This window comes from Crocodylus siamensis, chromosome 4 (genome assembly GCF_052110815.1).
Source record: "Crocodylus siamensis isolate JL-2025a chromosome 4, ASM5211081v1, whole genome shotgun sequence".
Taxonomy (NCBI): Eukaryota; Metazoa; Chordata; order Crocodylia; family Crocodylidae; genus Crocodylus; species Crocodylus siamensis.
This window is the reverse complement of record NC_143398.1, coordinates 142,192,897-142,220,004: the sequence shown is the minus strand read 5'-3', so window position 1 is coordinate 142,220,004 and position 27,108 is coordinate 142,192,897. Positions and strand designations below refer to the sequence as shown.

The window sequence follows — 27,108 nt, the reverse complement described above, 5'->3', positions numbered from 1 at the left end:
CAAGTAAGAGGGTTCTGTGGCTTGAGTCTGCCAGTTCCCTTCACCCACAAAGGGGAAAACTAGACCTTGTTTTAGTCATTACTTATAGAACAGTAATACTGAAAAGACTGTTAGGAATTCACATTTAGTCCAGCCCCCTGCTTAAGGCAGGATCATCCCTGCTAACTAGAACATGGCCAGGCAATTATTTGGGCCTGACGGCTGCATAAGCTGTTGTGGTAGCTGCCACAGACCATGTCAGCACCTTCCCCCTCCTCCTTCCCTACACTGCAACTCACCAAAATTCCAGTTGTTCGGGAGCAGGAGGGGTGGGGGAGGATAGGATCACCGGACAGTGACAATGTATGGGCAGGTCTGGGCTAGAGCCACAATCCACTGCCTGCACACTCCCAAGAAGCAGATTGAGACTGCCCTCCCCCATGATCCCAGCCCAGACCCTGGACACAGCTCACCAGCCCACATAGCTCCCTGGAACTGTGTCCAGGGCCTGGATCTTGGGGTGGGGGCAGAGCTGAAAGCTACTACTGGGCCTTGCTGAAGGGCTGCAGTACCCATAAAGGGGCATGAAAGGCTGTGAACCCAGCAGAGGAGGCTCATAGAATTTAGCCTCCCTTCCTTCCCCTGACCTGGGGCATGCAGCCCGCAGGCAGGAGAGGGGAGTGGACCCAGCAACATCTTCATACCCCACCACTTGCAGCAGACAAGACAATGCTGGGACTGGGTGGGAAGCGGGTGGAGCTGGGGCACCCCATCCCATGGCTCACCCCAGGATGCTGGCAACCCCCCAACCTCACCAGCTTAGCATGGAGCAGAGCAGTGCAGGGGCAGACTGCCTACAGCTCCCTGCCCAGTTGCATGCGGTCTCCATGAGGACTGGAGCCCTCACTAGGGCTTACGCTGCTTTGCCCCATGCCAAGCTTGTGAGGCTGAGGGCTGCCAAGCAGGCACCCCAGGGTGAGCTGTAGGCTTGCATGGGATGGGGGTACGCCAGCACCACCTGGCAGGGTCAAGGGACCCACCACAGCCTGGACCAGAAAAAAAAAGGTTTCACATGCTGAATCCAACCTACAGACCACATTTTGCCTCCTTTCCTAAACAGTCATTTGCCTAACATGTTCCTAAAAATCTCTGGGGACACAGCTCTCACAGTTAATAGGCCCATACCCAAAATACCAAAACCACTTTGTAAACTTACCACAAGCAAAATGGGGAGGAGGGTGCTGTCAATGTCCTGTCACTGCAAGGCCAGGTACCTAGGTAGTGACCATGTCAAGTTAAATCAGATTCCTACAGACCACATCTATATTCGCATCCACCTTAGAAGCAAAGCTTTCTAGCACGTTTAGACTGCCTAACTCTCCAATGATATAGTTAGTTGCTGCAGGACTGATGAATCAAGCCAGTCATACCTGCCCCTGACCCATGTGCACTTGGGACAGAAGATCTCAATTTACCAACATTTCTGACACCTTGATAGGAAGCCCAGCCTGGTATCTTAGAATTTCAAACTGTGAGCAGCTTGCTCTTCATGTTGGGTTTCAGATGGATCTAAGTCAACCTCTGGATTGTTCTGAGCAGACTGGCAGAGTCAGGCCAATCTGACTCACCCATGCTGCCACTGAAACTGACACTTGCAAGTCCCACAGTGCTAGTTTTTAGCAGGCATATCTCAGTCTTCCTGCTCCACAACATTCTGGGAAAATCCTTGCTTTGCTTTTATTAAAGGAAAGGGCCTCTGCCAGACCTGCTAGCAGAAACTCTGCAAATTGATCTGCCAGCTCTAAAGAACAGCAACTGGCTCTCATGCACTTGTCAGGCAAACCCCAGCCCATCAAGTGGGCTCCTGAAGAGCAGCAACAAAGGAACAGTGCTCAGTCTTTCAAGCATTCTTTTTACTCAGGAAGAGAAATACTTGTTTTACAGCCAAAAATAAGAGGCCCGAGGCAGGTAGTACAACCCTGCCTGCTGAAAATTTATCCCAGTAGCTCTCCTGTGGACAGCACAGAAGAGAGACAAAATAATACAAACTGAAAAGAGAACACTTAAAAAAATAAAATAAAGCCAGCTCATACTAATGTGGAGCCTCACCACTTTTGAAAACTCCTGCTTTGGATCCGTAAGCGGTGCCCCAGCCCCAGAGAGAGGTGCTGCAGGGTTCCCAAATGAACGCCTGCTCAGAAGTGCTCAGATTAAACCCTTTCTACTGGCCGGTTTGGGGCAAAACGACACCGCAGTACGTACAGCCTTCACACTGTATCACTGACAGAAACAGTAAAGCTAAGGCAGTTCCTAGTGCTCTGGGCCTCCAAGATTTGGTTCTTATACCAGAACAGGCACAAACCCTGCTTGGGACCACAGTCTAGATACTTTCAAGAGCAAAATGGGAGGTGGCTTTGCTGCTCTTACCCATCTGCCCACCCCTGTGACATCTGTGACTTGTCCCACCCCCCAAACTTCACACCAGACAACAACGGTTGCTCCCAGTGTCAGCGCTGGGCAAGCTCCACTCTGTGAATCAAAGTTCTGGTATGGCAAGAGGTTCAGATGAAACAACTCAGGATCTAGCAGCCCCGCAGTAGCAGGAAGGGGCTGGCATTATCTCCATACCTCCCAACAGCCTCTGACGAGGCAGAAAGAGGTCCTTATTCCCTTCCTAAGAGTTCTACCTTCTGTTCTTCGCAGAGGGATTACTTAAGATTGAGTGAGATGCACTCATGGAAGGAAAGAACAGTTTCAAGGCCTCAGGTGGAATTTTCTTCCTCCACATAGCACCATTGAGAGGCCAAAACCTGGGCTTCCAAGTGGCAGTTTCACTCTTAAAAAATGTCCTCCCTCAACCTTCTGTTATGCAAGATCATGGACAATGGCCCTGTTCCCTCCCTCCACTGCCCAGCAGGTAGCCCCCACAGCTGGTGAGTGCCCTGGGGTCCAGGCAGAAGGGAGACCTCAAGCACCAGGGCCATTAGGTCTCTTTGAGGACATTGATCTTGGCGCAAATCTTGAGGGCAGGGCCCAGCTTGATGTTCATGGCACTCATCAGGTGCTCCTCCTTCAGCAGCAACAGAGCCTGGCCATCAATCTCCTGTGAGCGGAACTCCTCTGCAATCTCCTGGCAGCCTGCAATAGGAGTGAGAAGGGGGAGGCACAGTGAGACTGCCCACTGCTCACACACTCCCTGTTTTGAGAGTGTGCCCTTGCTCTCATTTTGCCCTGCCAGCCTGACAAGTGAGAAAAAAAAAAGTGGGCTAGGAAGCTCCCTAACCTACTGTCCCTAGGTTAGGGAGCTACAAGGGGGGTGGACCATACTGTCTCCTCCAGCTCAGGATTTGCCTTAGTCAGGACCCATGGGGATAGGAGTGAGAAGGAACAAGAATATGGGGCACCAGCCTCCACATTTCAATCTCCCTGTTGGCAACTTTCATCCCACGATATCAAAAAGGAACCTGACAGCCCTCCCTATTCTACCAGGACATATATTCAAGGAAAGGGGATGGCAAAGAGGGGCTTAACCTCACCCTGCAGGGATGCGATGAACTCATACACCTCCTCCACGCTCCAGCGGCTGGGGTTACTGGACAAGAACACTGGGTTGATGCCATGTAGGTCAGGGGTAGGTGGGGCCATGCTGGAGTTGGTAAGGTCCCGGTCTCCATGACTGGCCCTCACTGACAGGGGTCCAGGGGATGTTGGAGACAAAGCCTCATCATAGCTGGAGTTGTCAGAGCCTCGACTGGAGTCTTCCTGGCCCTGCAGGTCCCACGTACCAGGCAGGTGCAGAGGAAAAAAAGGAAGATAAGTCAAGGGTAACTTCTCAGTATCAGGAGAAGCTTGGAGTGATTGGCTCCATGGTTTCTGCCTGAAGCATATTCTCCGCATACTACGCGAGTGGGAAATGGTCACACCAACAGCTGCATCTGGGGTGGAATGAGACAGATATTTCTACAAGGAGAGCCACATTCACACCGCCGTCATGGGAGCACGGCAGAATAACATTTCCCCTGGAGTTTCTGATGGAAGGGGCAATTTACTGAGGCTTAATGGACTTTGGCTAGGACATCTGACTTAGCCATATAGCCACGGGAATTTCGTCCCCATCACCGCAAATGGCCAGAATTTCTGTTTGTATCTCAGCCAAAGCAGTATATCCAAAGCCCGAGAGGCAGGACATCCAACAGAAAGGATATGAATAATGCCAATGGGGTTGAAGCATGGCTGAGATACAAAAGTCGGAAGCCCCAGCACAGACCACACCAGAAGAGGTATCCTCACCCGGTGCCGCTTGCCCTGGATTTTGGCTCGAGCAATCTCCGAGCTGCTGCGCCGAGGCCCACGCCGACGCACACGGGCATAGTTAGCTTCCTGGAATTCCTTCATCTTCTTTCTCTGCATCCGAAACTGATGGCTGCAACTCACATTGTACCTTAAATAAGGAAGAGAAGAGAAGTCAAAGAAAACAGTTCTACTCTTCCTAATCCAACTGAAGATAGGGGCTGGTCCAGAAGACAGGGATACAGAATATGGGGGATGCCAACTCCCTGTTGTTATGAAGCACTAAGGTCTGCTCCACTATAGCCAGCCCTTCTCCCAAAGGACATACTTGCTTTTGCACAACCAACACCTAGAGACCCTGAGCTGTGCACTAATCAGATCCCTTCCCCCAAGGTATAACAGGATCCATGAGAGCAACTTGCAACCGGAGGAGACAACATCTCCTGGCCTGACTTTCCCATGTGGTTTCTGCCTTGTGCCCTCTGGGAGCTCAGAGCCCCACAGCCTGGGAAGACCATTTAGTTAGCACAAGCGAGCAGAGTGCCAGTAACATGTCAGCTTGGCCAGCTCTGAGTATGACTACCATGGACAAGGGTCCTCCAAGATGTAGAAACATCCCAGGTGTAAGGCTGGGTGGCTGCACCCACCTTCTGCCAAACTAGTGAGCATCTTTTCACTGGATGGTCAAGGTACAGGTCCAATCCAGCAGGCTCTCCATGGCCAATGCAGTCCTGCCTGGAGGCCCAGAAGGACTGAGCTCTCCGCATCTCATTCAGGAAACATAGGTGCCTACCCATGGGAAACAGACAGCGAGGAAGCACACAATGCCTGGCTGTTACCTTTTTGCACAAGTCATGGAGCAAAACCTCTTGGAGCCACGGAACTGGCTGGCTGGGGCATAATTCCCACAGTATTCACACTTCAGTAGGTTTGCTTTCTTGTCCAGCTCTAGGGAAACAGAGTGTGAAACTGTTACAAGCAAAGGAAGTATGTCAGCATTATGCACTGTTCCCACCTACCACCAGTGGTCAGAGATATGCCCCAAATAAACTCAGCCAGGGGTCTATGGAGAGCCACCCAGTTGTCAGTCTGTACAGCTGGCAGCAGAGCTGTGCTGCTACCCAGCACATCCACAAGAGGTGGGTAGTGGCATCACCTTCAACATTAAGCAGGAGTAACTGACAAATAAGCAGCTGTGGACCAAGCAGCAGAATCAGCACCACCACCAGGATGTGGTGGGGACAGCAGGTGTCAATGTGGTACCTCCTGAAAGGCCAAGTGCATCCTTTGACGGTGCTGTGACATGGCAAGTACAGGATGCCACTATAATAAGCCTGCCCAGCCCCCAGGCATGGGTCTACAATTCCTCAACAGTAGAGCAGGTGGAAGATGATGTCAGAATCTCAACAGTTATGAAGGTGGACGAAGGCTGTGGCAGAACAAGAACTCCCAATTGTCTTGGCTTCCTCGCCATTGGATCAAGGTCCCATTCTGTCAAGAACTGTGTGGAGGCTGCTGTGCAGCAACTTCTCCACACTAAAAGAAATCATATGCAGGCATCTTCCATGACCAGGGCTGTGAGGTCTGAAAGGTCCTAGTCATGAACTGGCATGGAAGCCGCAGTTACAAGGAGGTCGTCTAGGTCTTGAATGAGGCAGGAGTGCAATTTGGCAATGGCAACAGCAACAGAACAGCCCTCATTAAGATCTGCTCAGCTCGCCCCACATGGGGAGGGGGCTAGAAAAGGTGCCTTAAACATAATCTGCCTACCTTCTTCCTGACTGGATAACTGCATCCAATGGGATCACCTTCACTGTGGTCAAAATCATTTAAGACACGCAATCAATTTTAGGACCTGGAGCCTCAAGACCCTCATGGATAATCCTAATAGTGAGCACCCAAAGTGCTGCACTGCAACTGTGGCTCAAGAACTCAGGCAGAAGAACACTGATGTTGCTGTAGTAAGCAAGACCCAGCAAGTGGGAGATAGGCAGCTCAAAGAACAAGGAGGTGGTTATATCCTCTTCTGGAAGGTAAGCAGGACTGAGAATGCTGACTTCACAGAGCTGGTTTGGTCATTAAGAATGAACTCATGAACCAACTCAATGAGTTCCCTGACTGCCTCATGACTGACTACCTGTCTTAAGTTGTGGGAAGCCAATATGCCACTGTCATCAGCATTTATGTCCTGACTCTTGATGCTGCTAACAAAACCAAGGAGGAATTTTATGCCAACCTTGACCAAGTCCTTTCTGACATTCTGGAGGGAGACAGACTTATTCTGCTTGGCGACTTCAATGCCAGAGTTGGAAGGGACTCAGATCTCTGGAACAGAACCACAGGTAAGGAATGACTGGGAACAGTCAAGTCCAATGGCATCCTCCTCTTGACCAAATGTGCAGAACAGGGTCACCACCACCAACACCCTATTCTGCCACAAAAACAGGCACAAAGACATCATGACACCACCTGTGATCTAAACATTGGCATTTGATTGACGTCATTGTTTGTGCCCAGAACTGCAAAGATGTCTGCATCATCCGACCTATGCTAGGAGCCGATGACACCCAAATTGATCACCAACTCATCCACTTGATTATGCCACTCAAACTGGTTCCCGAACAACAGCTGTAGCAGAAGCAAATGCCACAGAAGATCAACACTGAAGGACTCACAGACCCAATCAAGCAAGAACTATTTCACCAGTGCCTCAACAAAAAAACTGTCCACTCAGCAACAATGGGTGAAAGTCAGCAATGCTGGGGGCGTCTTCAAGTCCACCATCATCAGTGCCTATGAAGAGATACTTGGATTCTCACCCAAGAAACTTCAAGACTGGTTTGATGAGAATGACTGGGAGATCCAAGAATTGATCAACTGGAAGCACAAGGCTTTTGTACTTGGCAGAATGACACCAACCCCAAGTGAAAGAAACTGAATCTTCAACAAGCCTAGGCAGAAGTCCAAAAGAGGTGGTGGAAGAAAAGGAGAAGGCCATTCAACATCTCGCTGACAACCACAATATGCATAGCTGTTTGTTTGTTTTTTTCCAGGGCCATCAAAGCCATCTACAGTCCAAACACTCAGGGACCAACTGTCTTGAGGACTAAGGATGGAGAAGACTTGATCAAGGAAAGGGGAGCCATCAACAGCCATTGGAAGGAACATTTTGAGGACTTTCTCAGTCAAGACTCTGTTGTTGATAGGAGTGCTCCAATCTTGGAATCCCTCCAACCTTTGATAAGGTGAGGAAAGCCATCAAGCAGATGAAGAACAAGGCATCTGGAGTTGATGAAATCCCCACTGAAATATTCAAGTGGGTGGTGAGGAGCTCACATCATAGCTCCATGCCCTCCTATTAAGGATCTGAAACAATGAGGAAATCCCAGATTACCTCAGAAATTCCAAGACCACGACAATCTTCAAGAAGAGAGACAGGTCTTACTGTGGAAGTTACAGAGGGATTGCCTTGCTGTCCACTACAGGAAAAATCATTGTGAGAACCCTCCTGAACAGTCTCCTTCTACTTGCTAAACAGCTCCTCCTGCAACTTCAGTGTGGATTTAGGGCATCAAGAAGCAAATCTGACATGATCTTCACAGCTTGCCAGCAGCAAGAAAAATGCCAGGAACATAAATCCCTCTACATGGCCTTCTTTGACCTCATGCAAACCTTCAACTGTCAACCAAGAAGCACTGTGGAAGATCCTTCTTAAGTATGGATGCCCACCAAAATTTGTCACCATTCTCTGACTGCTCCGTTACGGTATGTAAGTGGTGATTCTCAGTAACGGACCTATCGCAGATCCCTTTGCAGTTAAGATGGGAGTTCAGCAGGGATCTGGCATCACTCAAACACTCTTCTCAATATTCCTTACTGTGATGTTACATCTGACCACCAAGCTTCCAGTCGGAGTGGAGCTCCACTACCAGAATGGATGGTAAGCTGTTTAATCTCAGCTGACCGAGCCAAAACCAAGATCATCCCAACCTCAATCACTCAGCTCCAGTATGCTGATTTTATTGTAGTTGGCTGATGATGCTATAGTGGACTGATGATGATGATGCCAGAGGCAGACCTTCAGGCAATCATCAATGTCTTTACTGAGGCATGTAAGTTAATGGAACTGCTGCTTAACTTTACAGAAGACTAAGGTCCTCCCCTTCAGCAAGCTCATAATAAGCAATCCTCAGCTCCAGTAATTCAGATTCATGGTGAGACTCTGGAGAATGTTGAGTATTTCCCATACCTCAGAAGCCATCTCTCAGAGTAAGCTGACATTGATTAAAAAAAATTCAACGCTGCCTTAAAAGTGCAAGTGCAACCTTCAGATGCCTGAAGAAATGAGTGTTTGAAGATCATGACATTAGATCCAAAACCAAGCTCATCCAGTAGTGTGATCCCCACCTTACTGTACAGAGCTGAGACATGGACAACATACAAGAAACACCTCAAAATTACTAGAGAAGTACAAATGTTGCCTATGGAAGACCCTTCGAATCCAGCGGGAAGTTAGATGCACCAACATCAGCATCCTCTCACAAGCAAACACCATGGGCATCATGGCGATGATCATCCAACATCAACTTTGTTAGGCCAGCCACGTCATCCAGACATCTGACTCCAGAAGCAATTTTTGTCCTCCCAACTTAGTCAAGATGCATGCTCAAGAGGAGGGCAGAGAAAAGCACCTAAAAATTGTCCTCAAGGCCAGCTTGAAAAAAAAAGTAACATCAACATCAAATCGTGGAAGACTATCATCCCAAGACCACCCCAAATGAAGGAAGAGTCCACTGCAGGTATCTCAGTACTCTGAAAGCTTACAACGACAACAGGAAACAAAAGTGGGAGCAGCAAAAACAGAATGTTGTGGACCTAACCAAGATTCCAGAGCCACCTACCCCACACAGAAACGTATGCCCAAGTTGCAAGAGTCTGTCATTCCCGAAACAGCCTCATCACTCATCTTTGGAACCACGTAGAAAGCAATCACGGAAGACAACCATTCTCGACTGTGAGGGATTGCCAATGGATGAAATCTGTACAGAAGCCTTCTGGAGAGGGGTTCAAAGACAATGGCAGAGTAGTCCTCTAATTTCAGTGGGTCTCCAAGTATGTCAGGCACCCTATTCCTCACAAAAGCAGATCTCCTCCAGTTGACACTCTGCACACAACATGACCCCAGGACCACCTTCCTATGGAGAAGACCAGACCCTTCTTCCTACTGCCAGGAGGGTTCCTAGTTAGTCTCTGATGGGTTTCTTCCCCCGTTTCTCTGAAATGGAGATACTAGATGCAAGGCTGGATTTTGAACCTCCCTCTCCTACTCCCTCTGGAGAAAAGCCCATGTACACATATGGTAGAAATGCCATTTCTTTGATGTGTCAGGTTTCCCAGAGCTTCAACTCACCAGCAGTTGCACTGTCTCCTCCCGGGGAGTTGCTGGACTGGTTCTCACTCTGCCCCAAGGGTGTACCTGCTTGCAGTGGCTTCTCAGACTCTTTGAGGATCTGAGAGCAGCCCACCTGCAAAGGGGAAGACAGATAGGCCAGTCAGCAAGCACACCTCCTCCCCTGCAGTCCCTTCACCCCAATCTCATCAGAGCTCAATGGACCCCTCCCCACGCACAGGGAGGGGATGGAACCACAAAGCAGTCATTCATTCCATACCAACTAATGCCTCTTAGCCACTGCTTGCCCAGAACCCCAGTGCCCCCACACTGCTGTTGATGAAACACAAATAAATCAACATGGATGCTGTACTCGGTCACCTTTATTGAGCCATTGGCATGAATCTGTCACATAAGCAAGTGCGTCAGGAAGACATACTGCTGCTTATAAAATGTTCTGCTTTGTAAGAGCAGCTGTAGGTACCCCTCCCCCCTTGTATTATGACTCAGGTTAGGATCACAGGAATGTAGGGTGAGAAGGGACCTCATGAAGTCACCTAGTCCAGCCCTCTGCTAAGGGCAAGATCATCCCTGACAAATATCTAACCTGCTCTAGAAAATGTTCAGAGATGGAGAGGTTACAGCTCTTCTAAGTAGCCTGTTCCAATGCCTGACCACCCTCATAGTCAGAAAGCTCCCATAATCTCCAATCTAAGTTGTCCCTGCTGCAGTTTGAGGCCATTGTTCCTAGTCCGCTCCCCTACAGGCAGAGAAAAGTCCATCTCCACCACATCTATACTTGCCTTTCAGGTATTTGAAGACTTATCAAATCCCCACTGTCTTCTCTTCTCCCAACTATACAGTCATAGTTCTTTCAGCCTTTCCTTCTAAGTCCCGCTTAGCAGATCTCTAATAGTTTTTGTCACTCTCAGCTGGAATCTTTCCAATCTGTCTACATCTTTCTTGAAGTGTGGGGCCAAAAACTGGGCCCAATACCCCAGTGTTGAAGAGTGGATAGATCACTTCTCTCAGTTTACAAGAGACTCTTGTTAATGCAACCCAGCATGCTTTTTTTTTTTTTTTTTTTGACAACAAGAGCACACTGTTGACTCATACTCAGCTTGTAATGGGTCATTCTCCCCATGTTTGCACCTTCCATTCCCCTTTCCATCTAGCCTGTTAACTCCTGGCCTCTTACACTGGAGAAGGAAACTATAGACCAACCCTTTCCTCTACCCTGCAATGGTACCTGGAGAATTTTCCTGTCATGGTGTGAAAAGATTTGCTGCACAGAAAGTAGCTTCCACCCAAGGCAGCTTTGATTCCACCCCACCTGGAACCCAGCTCTTACCGGGAATGGCTCCGCTCCTTCCTGAATAACAAAGCCTTCAATGATGTGTGTTAGAATTTGGGGCTTCACAATAGCTTGTGGGGGTTTGGAGTCTCCCGTCTGCCGTGTCACCATTGCCAAGTTGGGGGCAGGAGTAGAGGCAGCGGTGGTAATGGACCCTGTTTCACTGGAGGGGGTGCTTGGGGTTACGCTGGGGGCAGGCTCAGATTTCTCTAGAAAAAACACATAAATAAAAGCCACTGTAAGAAATGAGGCCACTGGACCATCCAACTCAGCAAGCCCATCTTCTCTGTTCTAACCTCGCTTTAGATAGCCTGTCTGTCCAGCCTGGCATCCTGTTTGTTCCTATTCCCCTCCCTGCACAATATCAGATCAGACTCCTATTTCATCCAAAGCAATCAAAGCCCTTTGTAGGCCACTCACCTCCAAGGCCACTCTTCTCCTCTATGTTTTTTGGGCTGTCTGCTACAGGAGAGGACTTGGCAGACAAGAGTGCAGTGGCACTGGGTGACTCCTCCTTCTCCTCCTCTGAATCTGCCTTGCGCTTCACTGATACGGTTTGGGGTTTGCCCTGTGGGAGAAAATAGGGAGAAAGACAGGTGAAGCACAAAACCTATCAAGGGCCACAGAGGAAATTCCTTACGCTGCCTTATCCTTTCACCTCCTCACCCTTCCAGCTCCAGCCTAGTTCCTTGTCATGAGAACACTTCAGACTCCCCACCACCACGTATCTAGACTGTCACACATTTGCCTAGTAGGGAACAAAACATTATAAAAACAGTGTCTTCAGGAACATACCATCACCTTGCTGTACTACCCCAACTTAGCAGCATCAGGACCCCAGCAACTCCAGGTAATAAACAAGGGACTCATATTGGCATACTGAAAAGCCAGCAAAAACCAGTGGCTTGAAACCTGACACATGGTTACCAAACTAGTTGGCTGCTAGCGAAACTCTGCTCCTCACCAAGGCAAGTGAAACAGCAGCAGAGAGCCTTTTCTTGTTCTGGGGCCAGAGACTGTTACATGAACTCATGGTTTCAAAAAACAGCAGCCAAAGAGTTGAGAAACACAACAGCCCAAGTCTACCCTCAGCAATATTGGTGAAACCCACAGGAAACGTGACTGCAGTGGATATCTGGTATGATGAAAGGTACTGGTTCAACATGTGAAGCAGAGACATTGGCACCACTGAGACAGGGACCCATGCAGCCTCAGGGAATGAAAATTATGCCTATGTTTTTTCCTTGGAGGGACTCCTGGAAACATGGGTGCAGGTCATCAGGGAATCCTCAAGGCCCTAAAGCAGGCCCTGCTTTAGTGGCTGATAGCACAATCCAAAGGGTCCACCTCTAATTGGGAGTGAAAATTTGGCAATGTTCTCTGCCTTGGTGTTTGCTGAGAGACAACAAAGCCAGTTAATGCTAACTGGGACAGTGGGTTTGTGATGGAGAAACCTGCCTCATTTAGAGAATTGACACGCCATGCATTGGCTGCATGAGAATAACTCACGGTCATCAACCATTTGGAACCAGAGTTCTAGAGAGGAAAGGCCCCATGCTACCTTTCCCAACTGCCCCCCATATCTTACTGGTCTAAGGTTCATTAGAAATGGGTGCCCTAACCATGAGCCAAAGGGGATGCCTCCAAACCCCACAGCCCCAGACACACACACTCCATCACTTACTGGCAAGTGCACAGACTGCATGTAGAATGCTCCTGGCACCTGAGCCATGACTGGCGGTGAAGCTGTGTTCTTCACCATGTGCGCTGTGCCTTGAACTTGAGCCAAGTTGACCCCAGTAGTGAGGGGAGGGGCTTCCTGTGTCGAAGCTGTAACAGTGGATGCCTGGGATGATGGGGAAGCAGCATGGGCTTGAGAAACAGGCTGGACAACGGCTGGCATCCCCCGGGGAGCAGGCACTGCGGTGGTGATCTGAGCCAAACCCAAGGCCTGGGCTTGGGCTGAGCCCTGCTGGCGGCTCCCCACTACTTGCACTGGGATGTGGGGTGGGGGCTGCTGCGCTGCTGACATTTTGACAGCCCCTAGCTGAGGAGGTTTTATGGGGGCCACAGGGGGCTTGGACTGAATGGGAACAGGCGACTTGGTAGCTTGCTGACACGAGACATCCTGCTGGAGCTGTATGGGCTGAGGCTGGGACTGCAGCATGGGCTGAACCACAAGGGTCTGAGCCTGCTGCTGACTTTGAGGTGGCAGAGCCTGCTGCGGCAGGGATGGCACTTGCTGTTGCTGCTGCTGGGTTAGAGGCGGTGTTTGTTGTTGCTGCTGCTGCTGGGCCAGCTGGAGGTGAGTGGCGGTATGGAGGAGCTGGGATTGGCGGTGCTGGAATTGTTGCTGGTGATGAATGGCTATCTGCTGCTGGATCACCACTTGCTTCTGCAGGTGAATCTGTTGTTGCTGCTGGATCAGCGAGTGGGGCTGGATCTGTGTGTAGGTGGCTACAGAGGGACGAGAATTACAGAGGATACGTTAACAACAAAGCAGCAGCCCAGAGACAGGCAGACTGGAATACAGCACCCTTCCACTTCCACCAGGTGGCTTTCAAAACCTTGCTCTAACAGGAGCCACAACTTTCTGGCAGAAGATGGAAAGGCCCACAACTGTCTTCCCCTTGTCTCCCTGTGGGGTGACACTCCATGAAGAAGGGCACACTGGAAGGGAGGAAATAAGAAGGCTATGTTAAGAAGCTCTCCCTGCTGGGTTTTAAGAAGGCAGTGTTGAGTGAAAAAGCTGGGTTTGGGAACTGAAGCAGAAGGGGGCAGCAGCAGAGGTGGAAGCAGGACTGTTGCTTACCGGAGCTGATCAAGGTCTGGCTGGGCGCTGGGGTAGCTGTCCTGGTCAGGTTCATGCCCACTGTTTGCTGCCCGCTGCCATCTGCTTCAGCTTTCTTTGCTGCTGCTGCGTTCTCCATCTCTGTCTGGCTTCCCTGACTCACTGTTACGCCCTGGGCAGCTGCAACCGGCAGTGGCTGAACCACCCCAGTACCTTTCCTTTGGCAGCTGCTGGCAGGGCCAGCTGAGTTTGCCTGGCCTAGACCTGCAGTGGCTTGGCTCCCGCCACCTGCCACCATACCCCCAGAGACACTGTTACTGCCTGCTGCCCCCTGACTAAGGTTGAGAGACTGGCCTGTACTACCGGAAGAGGCTTGTGCTACTGCCAAGGTCTGGCCAGCACTGGTGGCCTGTGGTAGGCTCGAAGCCTGGGAGTTTCCTTGTAAGGCTGCCTTCTGAGCAGAGCCCTGAAGCTGGGCATTAGTGGCTGAGGTCTGCTGGCTCCTCACAGCCAAATTCTGCACCTAGAAACACACAGAAAACACAGTCCATTTGTTCAGGTCACCTTTACAGATGCCTATTGCCTCACAGTATGACAGAGGTGGGGAGCTGAGGAATACCACAGAAGATCCAGTCCAACTTCACTACCAGACTTGGTCCACAGACTCTAGATCCCCACACATAGATTTGACTAGGACTGGGAGTGTTGCCCACCTGACGGGACCATCTCTTGGAAAGAGTCAAACCTGAATTCCCTCTTGCTCCAGCTCTGATGGAAGTTAAAGATCCCATGGCACCTTCTGAATGAACCTAAGAATACTATTCCCATTGGAGAGATAATTCTTTTGCCACAAGCTGTGCAAGACTCAGTAACTCCCCTTTTACTTTTGAGGCAGACTCCCTGGGTACAGGGCTCTCCACTTGTGAGGCCCAGATCTCTCCTCCCTGCCTGCAGGCCCCTCAGATCTCTCCAGTTTATCCTTGCTCTTTGGTGTTCCCATCTTCTTCATTGATTCCCCCTCCATTGGCTGTGTTTGTCTTCAAGCATGATGACAGTTGACTTTACTCAAAAAAAAAAAAACAAAAACAAAAAACCCACACAGGGCAGAGACAGATTGGAGACAACTGCAGCAGAGGCAAAAAGGAGCAGAGGCTCAGCTGATCAAAAACCAAGCCTCCAGATATTCCAGGAGTAGTCAAGAAAGGCAAGACAAGTGATAGGCCTGGAGGACCTCCTACAAATTAAGGCAAGGGATGAATCCCGGAGCCTGGTCAGTCTCTGGCTTCTTTAAGACTGACCAAAGGAGTAACAGGTTAATGCTGGCAAAGGCTCTTTGTTGGGGAGCACATGTCCCACTGGAAACCGGCCTCAGAACCCTGCACTCAATAACATGGGAGTTGCCAAGCAATCATAAAAATGGGAATGGCTCCAGTGGTGGGCCACTCCAGGAAGTGAGACAGAAAATGTATCCTCCCTTTGGAGGCAAGACAACAGTGTGTTAACACATGGGCACGAGAGAACAAAGCCTGTGCCTTGCAGTGGTACAAGGGTCAGAAAAGGCAGGCAGAATGGAGCAAGCCCTCTACAGAGACAGACTGGAGAGGGGTGCATGTGTGTGGGGGAGTGGAGGGGGCGGCACTGACCTGGTCTGTGTCTGTGTGGACCCCAGGAGACTGAGCGGGTGGCACCTCCTGCTGGACAGCAGCCACAGCCCCGTTAGGCATCAGGATGAGCTGGGAGGTAAGAGGCACATTGCGGCCCAAGGTCCGGTTCACCTGCAACAGGTTCCCCAGCTGCGGCTGTTGGGGGAGGGTTGGGTAGTGTGAAGAGCAGGAGGAGTGGAGGGGAAGAGAAAGAGCGAAAGAGAGAGAAAGAAAGCGAACCACAAGAGGATTACAAAGCAAAACTGGGCTGCAGCATTCCCAACCCACCCAGTGTTATGTTTTAGAGTATGGCCCTGACGACCATGGAACTGGGGACAGCATTCCTGTGGGGAGGTGTTGTCTTCTAGAACACATGGGAAAGGAAGCTGGGAGGGCTGCCATAGGGTCATCCAGGACAACTAAGAGACTGGGATTTTATTTCCAGATGTCTGTCTGGGATTGGCAGATAAGTAAGCATAACAGCAGCCCAGGATGATTGGAGAGAAGGGGATTATAAAACAGAGCCCCAGATAGGTTGAGAGGAAGGGAGTTATATTTCAGATACAACACTGACCCTAGGGATGACCATGGAAAAAGTTAATTTTTGATACACAGCCTTACCCAGGATTGATTTGGAGAACGATGTACACCTTTCACACCAATGTCTCTTGGCCAAGCCTGAGTACAGACAACCACCATTTCTGAGCTACATACCTGAGCTTGGGAATGTTTGAAGAAATTAATTTGCCAGATAAATATCTGTTCCAGAACTAGTTGAGAGGAGAAGGCTTATATTTCAGATCAGTAACCGAGCCTGGGATTTGCTAAGAGGGGACCGTTATTTTATGTGCACACCTAGTCTAGTGAGAAGTGCCATGGGATCTTTGCCATTCATACAGAGCAGAGAAAACCCAGATCTTAAAAGTTTAATCCACTGACTCTCCCTATGCAACAGAACATATTGAACTTGGTACACCCACTTTAGACGGCCGAGTCAATCCTACTCTGGATCAAACCTATGGACCCAGCACTAGAGATTTCCAATCTGGATTTAAACTATATCATATTATCCCTGAGTCAGCTACATCCAAGTCAAGGATTGATCTCAAAACAGGGATTTATTTTGGCAGTCATAAGAGCCCTGGATTGTTTGAACAGCCAGGATTAGGTGGGGACAAGTTCTACATGCAATCTCTTACCCGGAGGTACATCTGGGCCTGCGACTGGTTGAGAGGCGGTGAGGTGGCATTCCCCAGGAGCACAGACTGCGTCAAGGTGGCGGTGCTGGGGGAGCTCACACTCTGCGAGCGGCTGATGAGTTGGGCAGCTGATGTGGTGGCTAGATTGATCTTCAAACAGAGAAGAGTCCCAAATCTCACTGGCAGAACTAGAGTCAGAAACAAGGCCTCCACAACCCAGCATGAGAGCTCACTCACCACAGCAAGATAGGAAATGGCACTCTAAGGCCAGGCCCTTCCCTGTTGTCTACAACATGAACTGGAAGGGATCAGGGAGACCATATCTATACCACAGAGCATGACTCACAGCCCCGCTGTTTTCTTCCCTTAAGGGAGCAATACCTTGTTAGCCAGGGTGAGGAAAAAAACAGGCAGGCTTCAGCACCAGCAGTTGTTCTAGGCCCCCTCATTAATGTCTAGGATCTCTTGCACTAAGCCCTGGACACTACCTCCCTAAATACTGCAGGTCCGAGCGTTAGCATCCATCACCCAAGCTGATGGACACCTGTGCTGCTAGTAAGGGGCTCCAACACCTCATGAGGAAGAGGCTCCTTTTCCCCACATGATGCTAGCATTTCAAGCAATTACACATTTCCAGCCTCCTCCCACCCCAATCCAATAAGCACCCCATCAATTCTCTGGCCACTTCCAGCCTCTTCAGTCCCACCTACAAAGCCTTGGCATGCTGACACCCAATGACTGCTCCTCCTGCTATCCCAAACAGGAGCTTTCCAGCTGCTGGTCCCTCCCTGAGGCACAATCCCTCTGTCATCCCATTCTTTCACCATAAGAGATCGCTTCCCATTTTCCTAGCCAAAGATGCCTTTCACACCACAAGACCCGAGACCTCTAGGTTCCCTAACCCTCATCCATAATGACAGTGCCCAATATCCTTGCTGTTGCCAGCTTGCACCCACAAGCCATGGCTTCCCACCATCTTCAGCAACTTTTTGCCCCTTGAAGCCTGTTCTCCAAAAAGGGGAGAAGTGAGGAGGCAGAAAGGCAAGCCATGCAGGGGAGAGGGTGTTTACTTACAGAGGCCTGGGTGGTGGTGGTCTGTTGGGGGGTGCTGGTGTTGGGGGAGTTTGCCTGTCTGCTAGCTGCAATTGTAGCCTGGGAGAAAAGGAAAGATGGGAGTATATGAGCATCTAGAGTGGACCTCCCAGTTCTATTCCGAAATTTAGCCAAGACTGAGTAGCCAATTCCATCACTGATGCCATCCCAAACTCCTACAAGCTGGAGCACAACCCAGCCATGGCAAGTCCCTGCTTCCCCTTCCATTCCCAACCAGGCACATACAGCAACTTGGCAGAGCTCCTCCTCTCACATCAGGTCTTGTACCACTTTATTGTTACCTGCTATACACGCCTCCCTTGGGAATTCATTAGGGATGCTGCACTAACAACACATCTGACACTAAATCAAAACAGTGAAAACTTAGTACATGCCATCCTCTCACCCAGGCCAAAGACAAACACTCTACCATTCCCACTTCTACTTACAGCACATGCCACACAGCCAATCACAACCACACTCTGACCAGGTCCCCTTGCTCCCCAGGCCAGTATTTTTGTGGATACTAGGTAAAGCAGTTCAATTTAGGTTTAGGAGAACTGGAAAGATGGCATCCATAGGGGACACATTTCAAATTAGGGTGCCTGTGGTCTGTGGAATACAGCAGCTGTTGGGCTGGAAGGTGTGTGCCTGCAGATGGGGATGGTATGTCCCATTATGTGAGTTAGCTTCTCAGTCCCTTGCCTTTGTGATTTAAGGCTGTTGCCCATTCAATGAACTCAGCATCAACTGCTTCACAAACAGTTCAGCCTCCTTGGAGAGTACTTCCTATCCCACAAAACTGCAGTCAGGGACCTGGGAAAGTTCTCTCCCAAGCTGTGCAGCACGCAAGCAGTTAGAGAGAGTGATACCCGACACAAGGTAAACTCATCAGATGGCTGACTGAGGCCATTCTGTCTATTACATACAATCATCTTCAGGGCAGGGTAACATGTGACAGAAAAAGTAGCAGTCTGTGAAGACTGTGTGTCCAATAGCCAACTACTATTCAAATGCTTGGTATAAGTAAATAAACCTTAATTTTAAAAAAATGTTGCACCAGATCTATTCAAGGTTCATCATTAAAAGATGTGAGTGGACACAAAAGCAGACTGCTAGTAAAAAGTGTTAGTCAGAAAGAGACAAAAAATTTTCACTTGTAATGTGGAAAAATAAACTAACAAGTTGCATAGAAAAATTCAAAAGATGGAAAACCTACTCTAATGTAACATTTCAAACGGAAAGACACAAGCGCATAAAACTCAAATTGTGGCCCATTTTACATCCATCTCAGAATGTAACCATACCCGCTACCTCTACAATAATCTGTGTCTTATAAAAGGGCAATGGCAGATGTTGGTAATATACCTCCCAGTTAATAGTATAATCACTGGAAACCCCAAAGAACTATTCCAGTTCTATTCTATATTTGAAGATAGACTGGAACTCCCCCCATGAGCACCTGGTTTACCTTCATTAGGCAGGTGCGTTACCATAGCAACCAAGGAGTCCTAGTCACATACCAGGAACCGCATGGCATTCAGTGATGTACATGCATAAAATAGTAAGGCAGTCCCAAGGGATAAGCAATCCTTTCCTTGATAACTCACCTGCTGGACAGCAGCCAGGCTGTGGAGTTGGGCAGTGTTAAGCTGCTGCTGGAGCATAAACTGGTGGAAGTACTGGGCTGCATTGGGTTGTCTCTGCAGGGCCTGAAGGGCCTGGAGAAAGGAAAAACTTTCAAAAAGAGACCCACACTTCCAAAAAGCATGTCCAAGACACTAAAGGATCTAAAGAACTGCCACAAGACCATCCAAAGCCTGAATGGCGAGTCCACAAGCCACTGGATTAAGTCTAGAAGGAGGACACAGGACATCAGATGGGACAGTATAGCCAGCAATGGGATACTAGACCCAACTGATCGTAGGTGTACTCCAGTGCAGCAGGAAGTGCAGTAACCAGACTTAAAGAATTCAGGAAGATGTAAGTTTCAGTGCTACAAGAGAAGGATAAATGCCCTTAATGAAACCCAGTTGCGTATTATGCAGAGGAGCTGGGATACTGAGCTGCATGACTCCATTGTCTGGCTCTAGGACATCAGGACAAAAGTTTGGTTTTGTCCAAGAATACAAGCCAATAGACTAAGAGGCTGGATCCTGGACAAAGTGAACCAACAGCTCCTTCAGTGAGACAGGGAACAGAATATCAGACCATACAGCCAAGGTCTGGTCAGGCTGGACACCTCCCATCTTCCTAGACTTGAAAATATGCCAAGCCCATGACCAGAATCCCAGTGACATTTGAAGAAACAGAGGGAAGCAGTAGGGTACTTCCCCTTGCAAGGTCTTCTCCTCACCCCGCTCCCCCTTTCCTCCTCCCCATCTTGTTGTCCTGTCCAGCTCCTGAACACAAGTTTCTTCTCACCTGGACCGCCTGTCGCTCATACAGAGACATCTGAGAAATCTGTGGACGAGTACTTCCTCCAGACCCTGAACTCCCATTGGTGGAGCTGGAGGAGTTCTGCTCACTTTCAGTCTCCATGGTGACAGGTCCCAGGGAACTCAAACTGAGGGAACTGACTCAAGACCTAAGTCAAAGAGAATGAAAAACTCAGTTGCACAAAAGCAGAGGTTCCCAAACTTTTTCTTATTGCATCCCCCCTTCCAGACTTACCAGACGCCCATGTACTCCTACTAGCATGTTTTATAATTTAACTCCTTAAATATCCCATTAGTATTATAATGAAATTAAATCTGCCATTACCCAATTTTTCCCACATACCCCCAGAGGTGCCTTGTGTACCCCCAGGAGTACACGTACCACAGTTTGGAAACCCCTGCACTAAGGAAAGAACCAAACTTTTGCTCCACTGTATTGCTGATGGCTTTTTAACTTGAAGCCAGTCCTAGGCTCCCCTACCAGTGCCCCTCTGTGCTGCCCTGCAGACCCCCAGGCTAGACCCATCATTTAACCTAATATATGGTCATTTATCATCACAATTATAAACCAAATGTGTGCAATGGCAGTTACTTGGCCACACCTGGGCTCTTATAAAGGCATGACAGTGAAGTACCAGCTATATACCATTCAGGGAATTATAGAGTTACAGAAAAAATTGAGTTAGTTTAAAACGCAGAGAACTGGGAAGTAGCGCAGTGTACAACTTGTCATCCATCTCCCTCCTCGCAGTTCCTGAACCTTTTCTCCCCAATCCAACAAACCTAACTTCTAGCTCCATCTTCCTGCTAGTCAATCTGGCTAATGCATCCCCTTCCTGCTCAGCCTGTCACACTGATTGAGAGAGTGTTTATGGACTGTTAGACTGAGACCTGGCAGCCAGGCAGAAAGTTGTGTTGAGACAGCACTGTGAGGGCCAGGAATTTTGGGCAGGTGAGGAACGACCAACCGGAATGAACTGGGTCACTTGGGGAATGTGCGTCAGAGCAAGGGGACCAGAGATTTTCCAACTTTCCCTTGGTAGAGCCCAACTTTCCAGCAGCAGAAAGATGGAGGTTGGTGAAAGACTGGACAAAGGCAGATGAAGCTGGAAGCCCTTGTCCATGTGATCAGGACTGGTTTCTGGCAAAAAGTTAGATGTGCTGGGAAATACCAGCAGGGTCTGTTGGCAATAAAAAAAATGAAGGCTACAAATGGAGAGCAATACAGACCAGAGAAGGGCAAGGACAGTGCTGGTTCGAAATTCTCTCAAATCTGCAAAATGCCAATTTTTCATTTATTTTTCACAAACCCATGATGTGGAAACAGGTCTCTTTCAACAAGTCTTGCAGCAGATGTAGGCTGGAAACCTGGCCAATTTCCTGAAATTGAGCAGAAACCTGCTCAATTTCTCTGCACCCTGCCTAGAAGAGCACCTACAGTCAGGACTCCAGGATTACCAACTACCCACAGCACCAGAGCAGTCCCATCATGCAGGTTTCCCTATGGATTAGACTTCCCTCCAATTCTTGGGCACCCTGGCCCCAGAGCTGTCTTCACAAGCTATGGACAATGGAAGGTGTGGAGCCCCAAACTGGAGCTGGCAGCAAGGCAGGGTTGTCATGGAACAAGCCACCCCAGAGTATCTGGCACCTACTAACCGAAATGAAAATAATTCCTATCAGTTGTGCTGTTGCCCACTGTCAATTATTAGTAGTTTCAAATGACAGTACAAAGCTGACAACAACATCTCAACTTCAGCTGGCAGCTGCCAGTGATCCCCTAGAGCATATTTCATTTCAGATGCCTGATATTTCCAAAACAGAATATTGTAGGACTTCTGCAAAACCAAAATTCACGTTTTTGTTTTTCATTCTCCCTTGGGATGAAATGTTTCCTCAGCACTCAAAGAGTCATCCTAAACACAAATCCAATTCCCTAGCCTCATCTAATTAGGAATCAATGCAGTCCTGCATCACCTGATCTCAGCAGTTCCTGATCTATAGTCTAACGGCCCCTATGGAACACAGAATGCATCATTACAGGATATCCCCCTTCGACACAACATGCATAGTAGCTACAAGGGCTGCATAAGCACCACATACTAGGTAGCCCATACCACAGGCCTGTAGCTTTTTCTGAACAACTGCAGCTTCTTGAGACCGAACCAAAAATTTGAAAACTGAACAAAGGGGTGGACATCAGAGGGAAGGTGGCTCCAAATAACTCGCTTGCCAAGTCAGTAACAGAGGCAAAGCTTGCAAGCTTCAATCATCCAGCCCAAGATTTTTAACAATGAAAACACCCTCTTCCCCACAGCTATTACAGAAAAAACGCCTTATTATAAAATTCAGCAAACAGGCAACTCAGTCACATCCCAGCCATGCATTTTAAAATCTAGGATGCTTGCTTGCAGACTGCTTCCTGCCCCAGCTAGAGTATAACATTATTATTTAGATTTCAGCCGGTTGAACTAGTAAACTGCTCCTTAGTTTTAAGAATAAATTAGTAACTAGCACCTCCCCTGCTCCCCATCCACTGGCCTGCATTCCCCCTGCCATTCCAGCTGCAAAGCCTAATTTAAATGACCACTGATGCCTTCCTGAAGGACTCTTTTAAACACAGCTAGAATACCCAATCAATAAATATAGCTAAAAGTCAAAGCTCTAGAAAATACAATTCTATTCTGTTGAAAATTTCCCCAAGGTTGTATGAAATATAAAAAATAAATCAAGATTGAAAATATGTGACGTGGAATAGATCTGAAGGGAAAGAATCTGGATTTTTATACCAAAAGAAACTAAGGCACAGATACAAAGTAATTCACACAGGGTTAGAAGATAAATCAGTAGCAGTGCTAGAAACAAGCAGCAAGTGTTCTTGAGCTCTGTTAGTAACCTGCTGCTGTTTAATTTGAGTTTCTTGTGTTCTTAAGGAAGGCTCACATGGACTACAATGGGAACTAGACTGAGTCCCTTCCACATATAAAAACCTCTGTGAAATACAGCCTCTTCCAAGGTGAAGGAACAGCAATAAATTATTGTTCATTACATTTGGCAGAAGGTATTTCTGGTCAAGGGCCTAGGAAGAAAAGGGGAAACCTCCACTTTTCAGAAGTGCCACACTTTTGCATTCACACACAAAGGGTCTAGACAGACATAACATTTGAAATACTTTACAGATGCAACAGGGTTTGAAATGTTTAAACACACGGAGTATTTCAGCCACAAACTGATGTACAGCACCATGCTGTGGCCTCTACGATAAAGTGCTTTAAAAAGAAGGGGAAAAGAGAAAAGGGGGCAAAAAGGGGTGGGAAAGGAAAAAAAAAACAAAAAAAACACAGCACTGGCATGCAGCAACAGTGTTCTCCAGCCAAGGGGCTGATCAGTCCTGTGGTTCCACTCCCATTTTGGGGAGTGGACGGGGGAGAGAATTTGAAGTGAACAGTCAACACTTGTTGGGGGGAAGGGAGGGTGGGGAACATGCTGTATTGTGAGTTGCTTGGAAGACCAAACTATTAGGGCTATGCAAAACTTTGGTCCCTGATTCGATTTGGCAGAGATTTGGCCTGATTCGGTGGCCAAATTCGAATCAAATCAGAGGACCCTTTAATCTCTCCAAATCAAACTGAACCCATCTGAATTAATTCAGAGAGATTCGGTGATTCGGACATAGACACAGCTTTAAATGTTTTTTCCACATACTTCTAGGTAGCAGGCAGTTCATGAATGCTGCAATGCCGGGGCGCATGGAATGCCCCACAGAAGTGTGGGGGGCTCCGCAGCACATCCGGAAGTGGACCAGAAGTAATTCTGGTCCTTTCCAGGTCCACTGGGGAGCATGTGCGGGGGCCCCCCCATGCCTCCCTGGCTCGGCAACTGGTGCCTCCTGGGTCTATGGGGGCACCCAGGGTCCCCCCCATGGCCAATCGCTGAGCTGGGGGGGGGAGGGGGAGTCATGCAGAGGGGACCCCCCTGCGCACTCCTTGGTGGACCCAGAAGTACTTCCGGTCCACTTCCGGGTTTGCCGCTGACCACATGGATGCCTCCCCCCTCCTGTGGGACACTCCATCCGCCCAAACATTACAGCATTCACAAGCCACGCTGGTACCTTGAGGTATGTAGAAAAAACTTTTAAAGCTGTGTCTATGTCTGAATCACTGATTCTCCAAATCAGCACTGAATCTTCAGATTCAGCCAAATCAAATCAGGGACAGTGATCTGAATCAAACGGAATCCCTGTCCCCAATTCGGGCCAAATCCGAATTGAATAGGACCTGCTTCACACATCCCTACAAGCTACCACATGCACCTGAGATGAAAAAAAGAACAGCACAGGATAGTACCTGCTCCCTCCACGTACATTTCTGTCAGGCTTTTGAGTGTTTTATTGGGCATGTACATCCATACTTTCAGATTCTGAAATTTTCAAAGACACTTCAAAGGTGTTTGGAATATTTCAAATGTTACATCTATTCACAGCCAGACAAGACTCACTCAACCAAATCCTCCCCAGAAAAAAAACAACAACAACAAAAAAAACGGCCAAGATCAGCCTGTGGTGTGTCAGTAACAGGTGTCTGTGCTCGTACATGTCTATCTGGAATGTGGCTTACCTTAGAGCATGACAGAAAGCCAGGAGAGGATAATGCAGGAAGAATGGGAAGGAAGAGAGAGCAGGGGAGAACCTGGAGAAGAGCATACTGGCTCAACCTGCAGTTTGGGAAAGGAAGGGATTCCCATGCATAAGTCATGAAGAACAGAACTTGGGGGGCAGGTTAGGAGAGCTGGGTGGAAAAAATGCAGTGGAACAGAGTTGAAAGAGGGAACAGCAACAAAGAATGACACAGCCCCACCCTTCAGAGGACAAATACCTATTGCTGTCAGACTCACAAATGTAGCAGTCCTCTTCATTCAGCCTATCTGCACCTGTTGGACCAGAACAGGCAATTATCAGCACCATAATTATGCTTTGTCTGGTTAAGTTTTGAAGCTTCATTACTAAGGTGTTTTTAGGCAACGTCCAAGAACTGCAGCACTGGGCCCACAGAACACTGAGACACAGATGATTTATTAGCTTATGTTATGGCCACCGCCCCACTCTGCTCACGCAGAACCACTTCACTCACCATAGTCTCCAAGTGCTAAACAAGCAGCAAAGCAAAACTATGAGAATGTATTCAGACCTATGAATGCAGCTTAAATTGTAACTGAATGAGAAAGTTGGCTGATAACTCTCCTAATTTAGTTTGTAGAGTCCCTCATGCTTCCTGGTATAGCTCCTGGTCAGATCAGCATCTGTCTTACAACAGCTCTGTTGTGACCTCTGACATGGTCACAGTTGTCACTACACTGCACCCCACAGCCACCTGAGGCTTTGCCACAACAGCAGGGACACAGCTCCTGTTCTACACTGTTGAGCCACGTCAGATGAAGGAATAATCTGTGCATAACTTTAGATCTACAGCAAACAACAAAACATTTCTGATGCTATCCAGAAGGCACAAACACACACTGTGCTATACCATGTACATACAATCCAACACAGCCCCAGTGTAAAGTGAGATGGAGTTCAGTTGAGGGAAAATTCACTGCAAGATACCGAGGCAGAGAATACACAGAAAAAGGCAAGTGTCACAAACAAGCCAGCATGGCAAGAAGAAACTTGCACGAACATCAACCATCAATATAATCACAGATTTGCACAGCAAGCCATACAAGGAAAGGTTGAGGGACCTAGGACCCTTCAGCCTGAAAAAGAGAAGGCTGAGAGGGGACTTGGTAGAAGCTCACTAGGGAAGTACACATCAGAGGCTCGGCAAACAACTATTCACCAGAGCACCCTTGGGGAAAGCCAGGAGTAATGGCCACAAACTCCTGACAAACAGTTTCAGGCTCAACATTAGGAAAAACTTCTTCACAGCTAGGGTGTTCAGACTGTGGAATAAGCTCTCTGCAGAGGCGGTGCAATTGCCTACCCTGGAAATCTTCAAGAGGAGACTGGACAGTTACCTTGCTGGGGTCACCTGACCCCCAGGTGTCTTTCCTGCCTGGTGCAGGGGGCTGGACCCGATGATCTTCCGAGGTCCCTTCCAGCCCTTACAATCTATGAATCTGGTGCTACCAGAAGATGGGCCAGTAAGTGTGAAGCACAAAAGGTGCTACCAGAGCTAAGACAACAACACAGAGGAGGTAAGACATGCCGGTCTGAAGCCACGCAGAAGGCTAAGTGAGGGCAAGGCAGCACCTTAACAGCAGTGATTCTCTAGCAGGGCGTTGCAGCACCTGGGTGTTGTGCCTTGTGAGCACTGTTAGGGGGGCAAACATGGCTCACAACATGACCCAGAAATTTCACGTAGGAATCCAGTGTGCTAAACACATTCGGGCCCTGTGCAGCAGAAAAAGGCGGCTCTTGTTTTTCACCAATCAAACAAGGAGCGAGCGGTGCGAGCTGGCATCTCCCAAGGGTTGTCCCCAGTCAAACAAGGGCTGCCTCAGTCTAGGCGGCCGAGATGCGCCGCTGCAGGGGGCGTGTCTGTGTGTGTGTGTCTACGGCGGTGTATCTATGTCCGTGTCCGTGCCCGAGCGCTCCGGCAGCGCCCCCCGTTCTCTCACGCGCGGGGACGCGCCAGGCCCGGCCCCCCGCCCAGCCCAGCCCAGCCCAGCCCAGCCCGATCCGACCCGGCGCTGCACGAGGAGGCGTTACCTCACTCCCGCCGTCCCGCTCAGCTCCGCGCCGCCCGCGCTGGCACAGGGCGCGTGCCTCATGGGGCCGACGGCGGCCGCGCTGGGCCAAGCCGCGCCGGGCCTGGCCTCGCGCCCGCTGCCGCCACCGCCGCCGCGCACTCCCGCCTTGGTCTCGCGCCCTCTTTTTTTTTTTTTTTTTTCCCTCGCTCTCTCTCTGTCTTCGGGCCCCGCTCCTCCCACCGTCAC

At 49.0% G+C, this 27,108-nt stretch overlaps 1 protein-coding gene across 4 annotated transcripts; it reads right to left on the bottom strand.

Annotated features, from left to right (window-relative positions):
* Nucleotides 1–114: 114 nt before the first annotated feature.
* Nucleotides 115–27,108, bottom strand: PHC1 (polyhomeotic homolog 1). 4 transcript variants are annotated; one of them, XM_090043968.1, is made up of 16 exons: nucleotides 26,882–27,108; nucleotides 25,050–25,104; nucleotides 20,162–20,324; nucleotides 19,348–19,458; nucleotides 17,720–17,797; nucleotides 16,646–16,795; nucleotides 15,447–15,602; nucleotides 13,825–14,326; nucleotides 12,697–13,469; nucleotides 11,433–11,580; nucleotides 11,010–11,221; nucleotides 9,680–9,794; nucleotides 5,109–5,217; nucleotides 4,270–4,420; nucleotides 3,516–3,747; nucleotides 115–3,117 (listed from the first exon to the last, which is right to left on the bottom strand). In XM_090043968.1, exons 3-16 carry the CDS (start codon nucleotides 20,276–20,278, stop codon nucleotides 2,963–2,965), a joined length of 3,009 nt encoding a protein of 1,002 aa, XP_089900094.1. In that variant the 5' UTR covers nucleotides 20,279–20,324; nucleotides 25,050–25,104; nucleotides 26,882–27,108; the 3' UTR covers nucleotides 115–2,962. The 4 variants fall into 4 exon arrangements, with proteins under 4 accessions (XP_089900094.1, XP_089900096.1, XP_089900097.1 ...); XM_090043970.1 differs by having other exon boundaries at nucleotides 25,069–25,104; XM_090043971.1 differs by lacking the exon at nucleotides 15,447–15,602.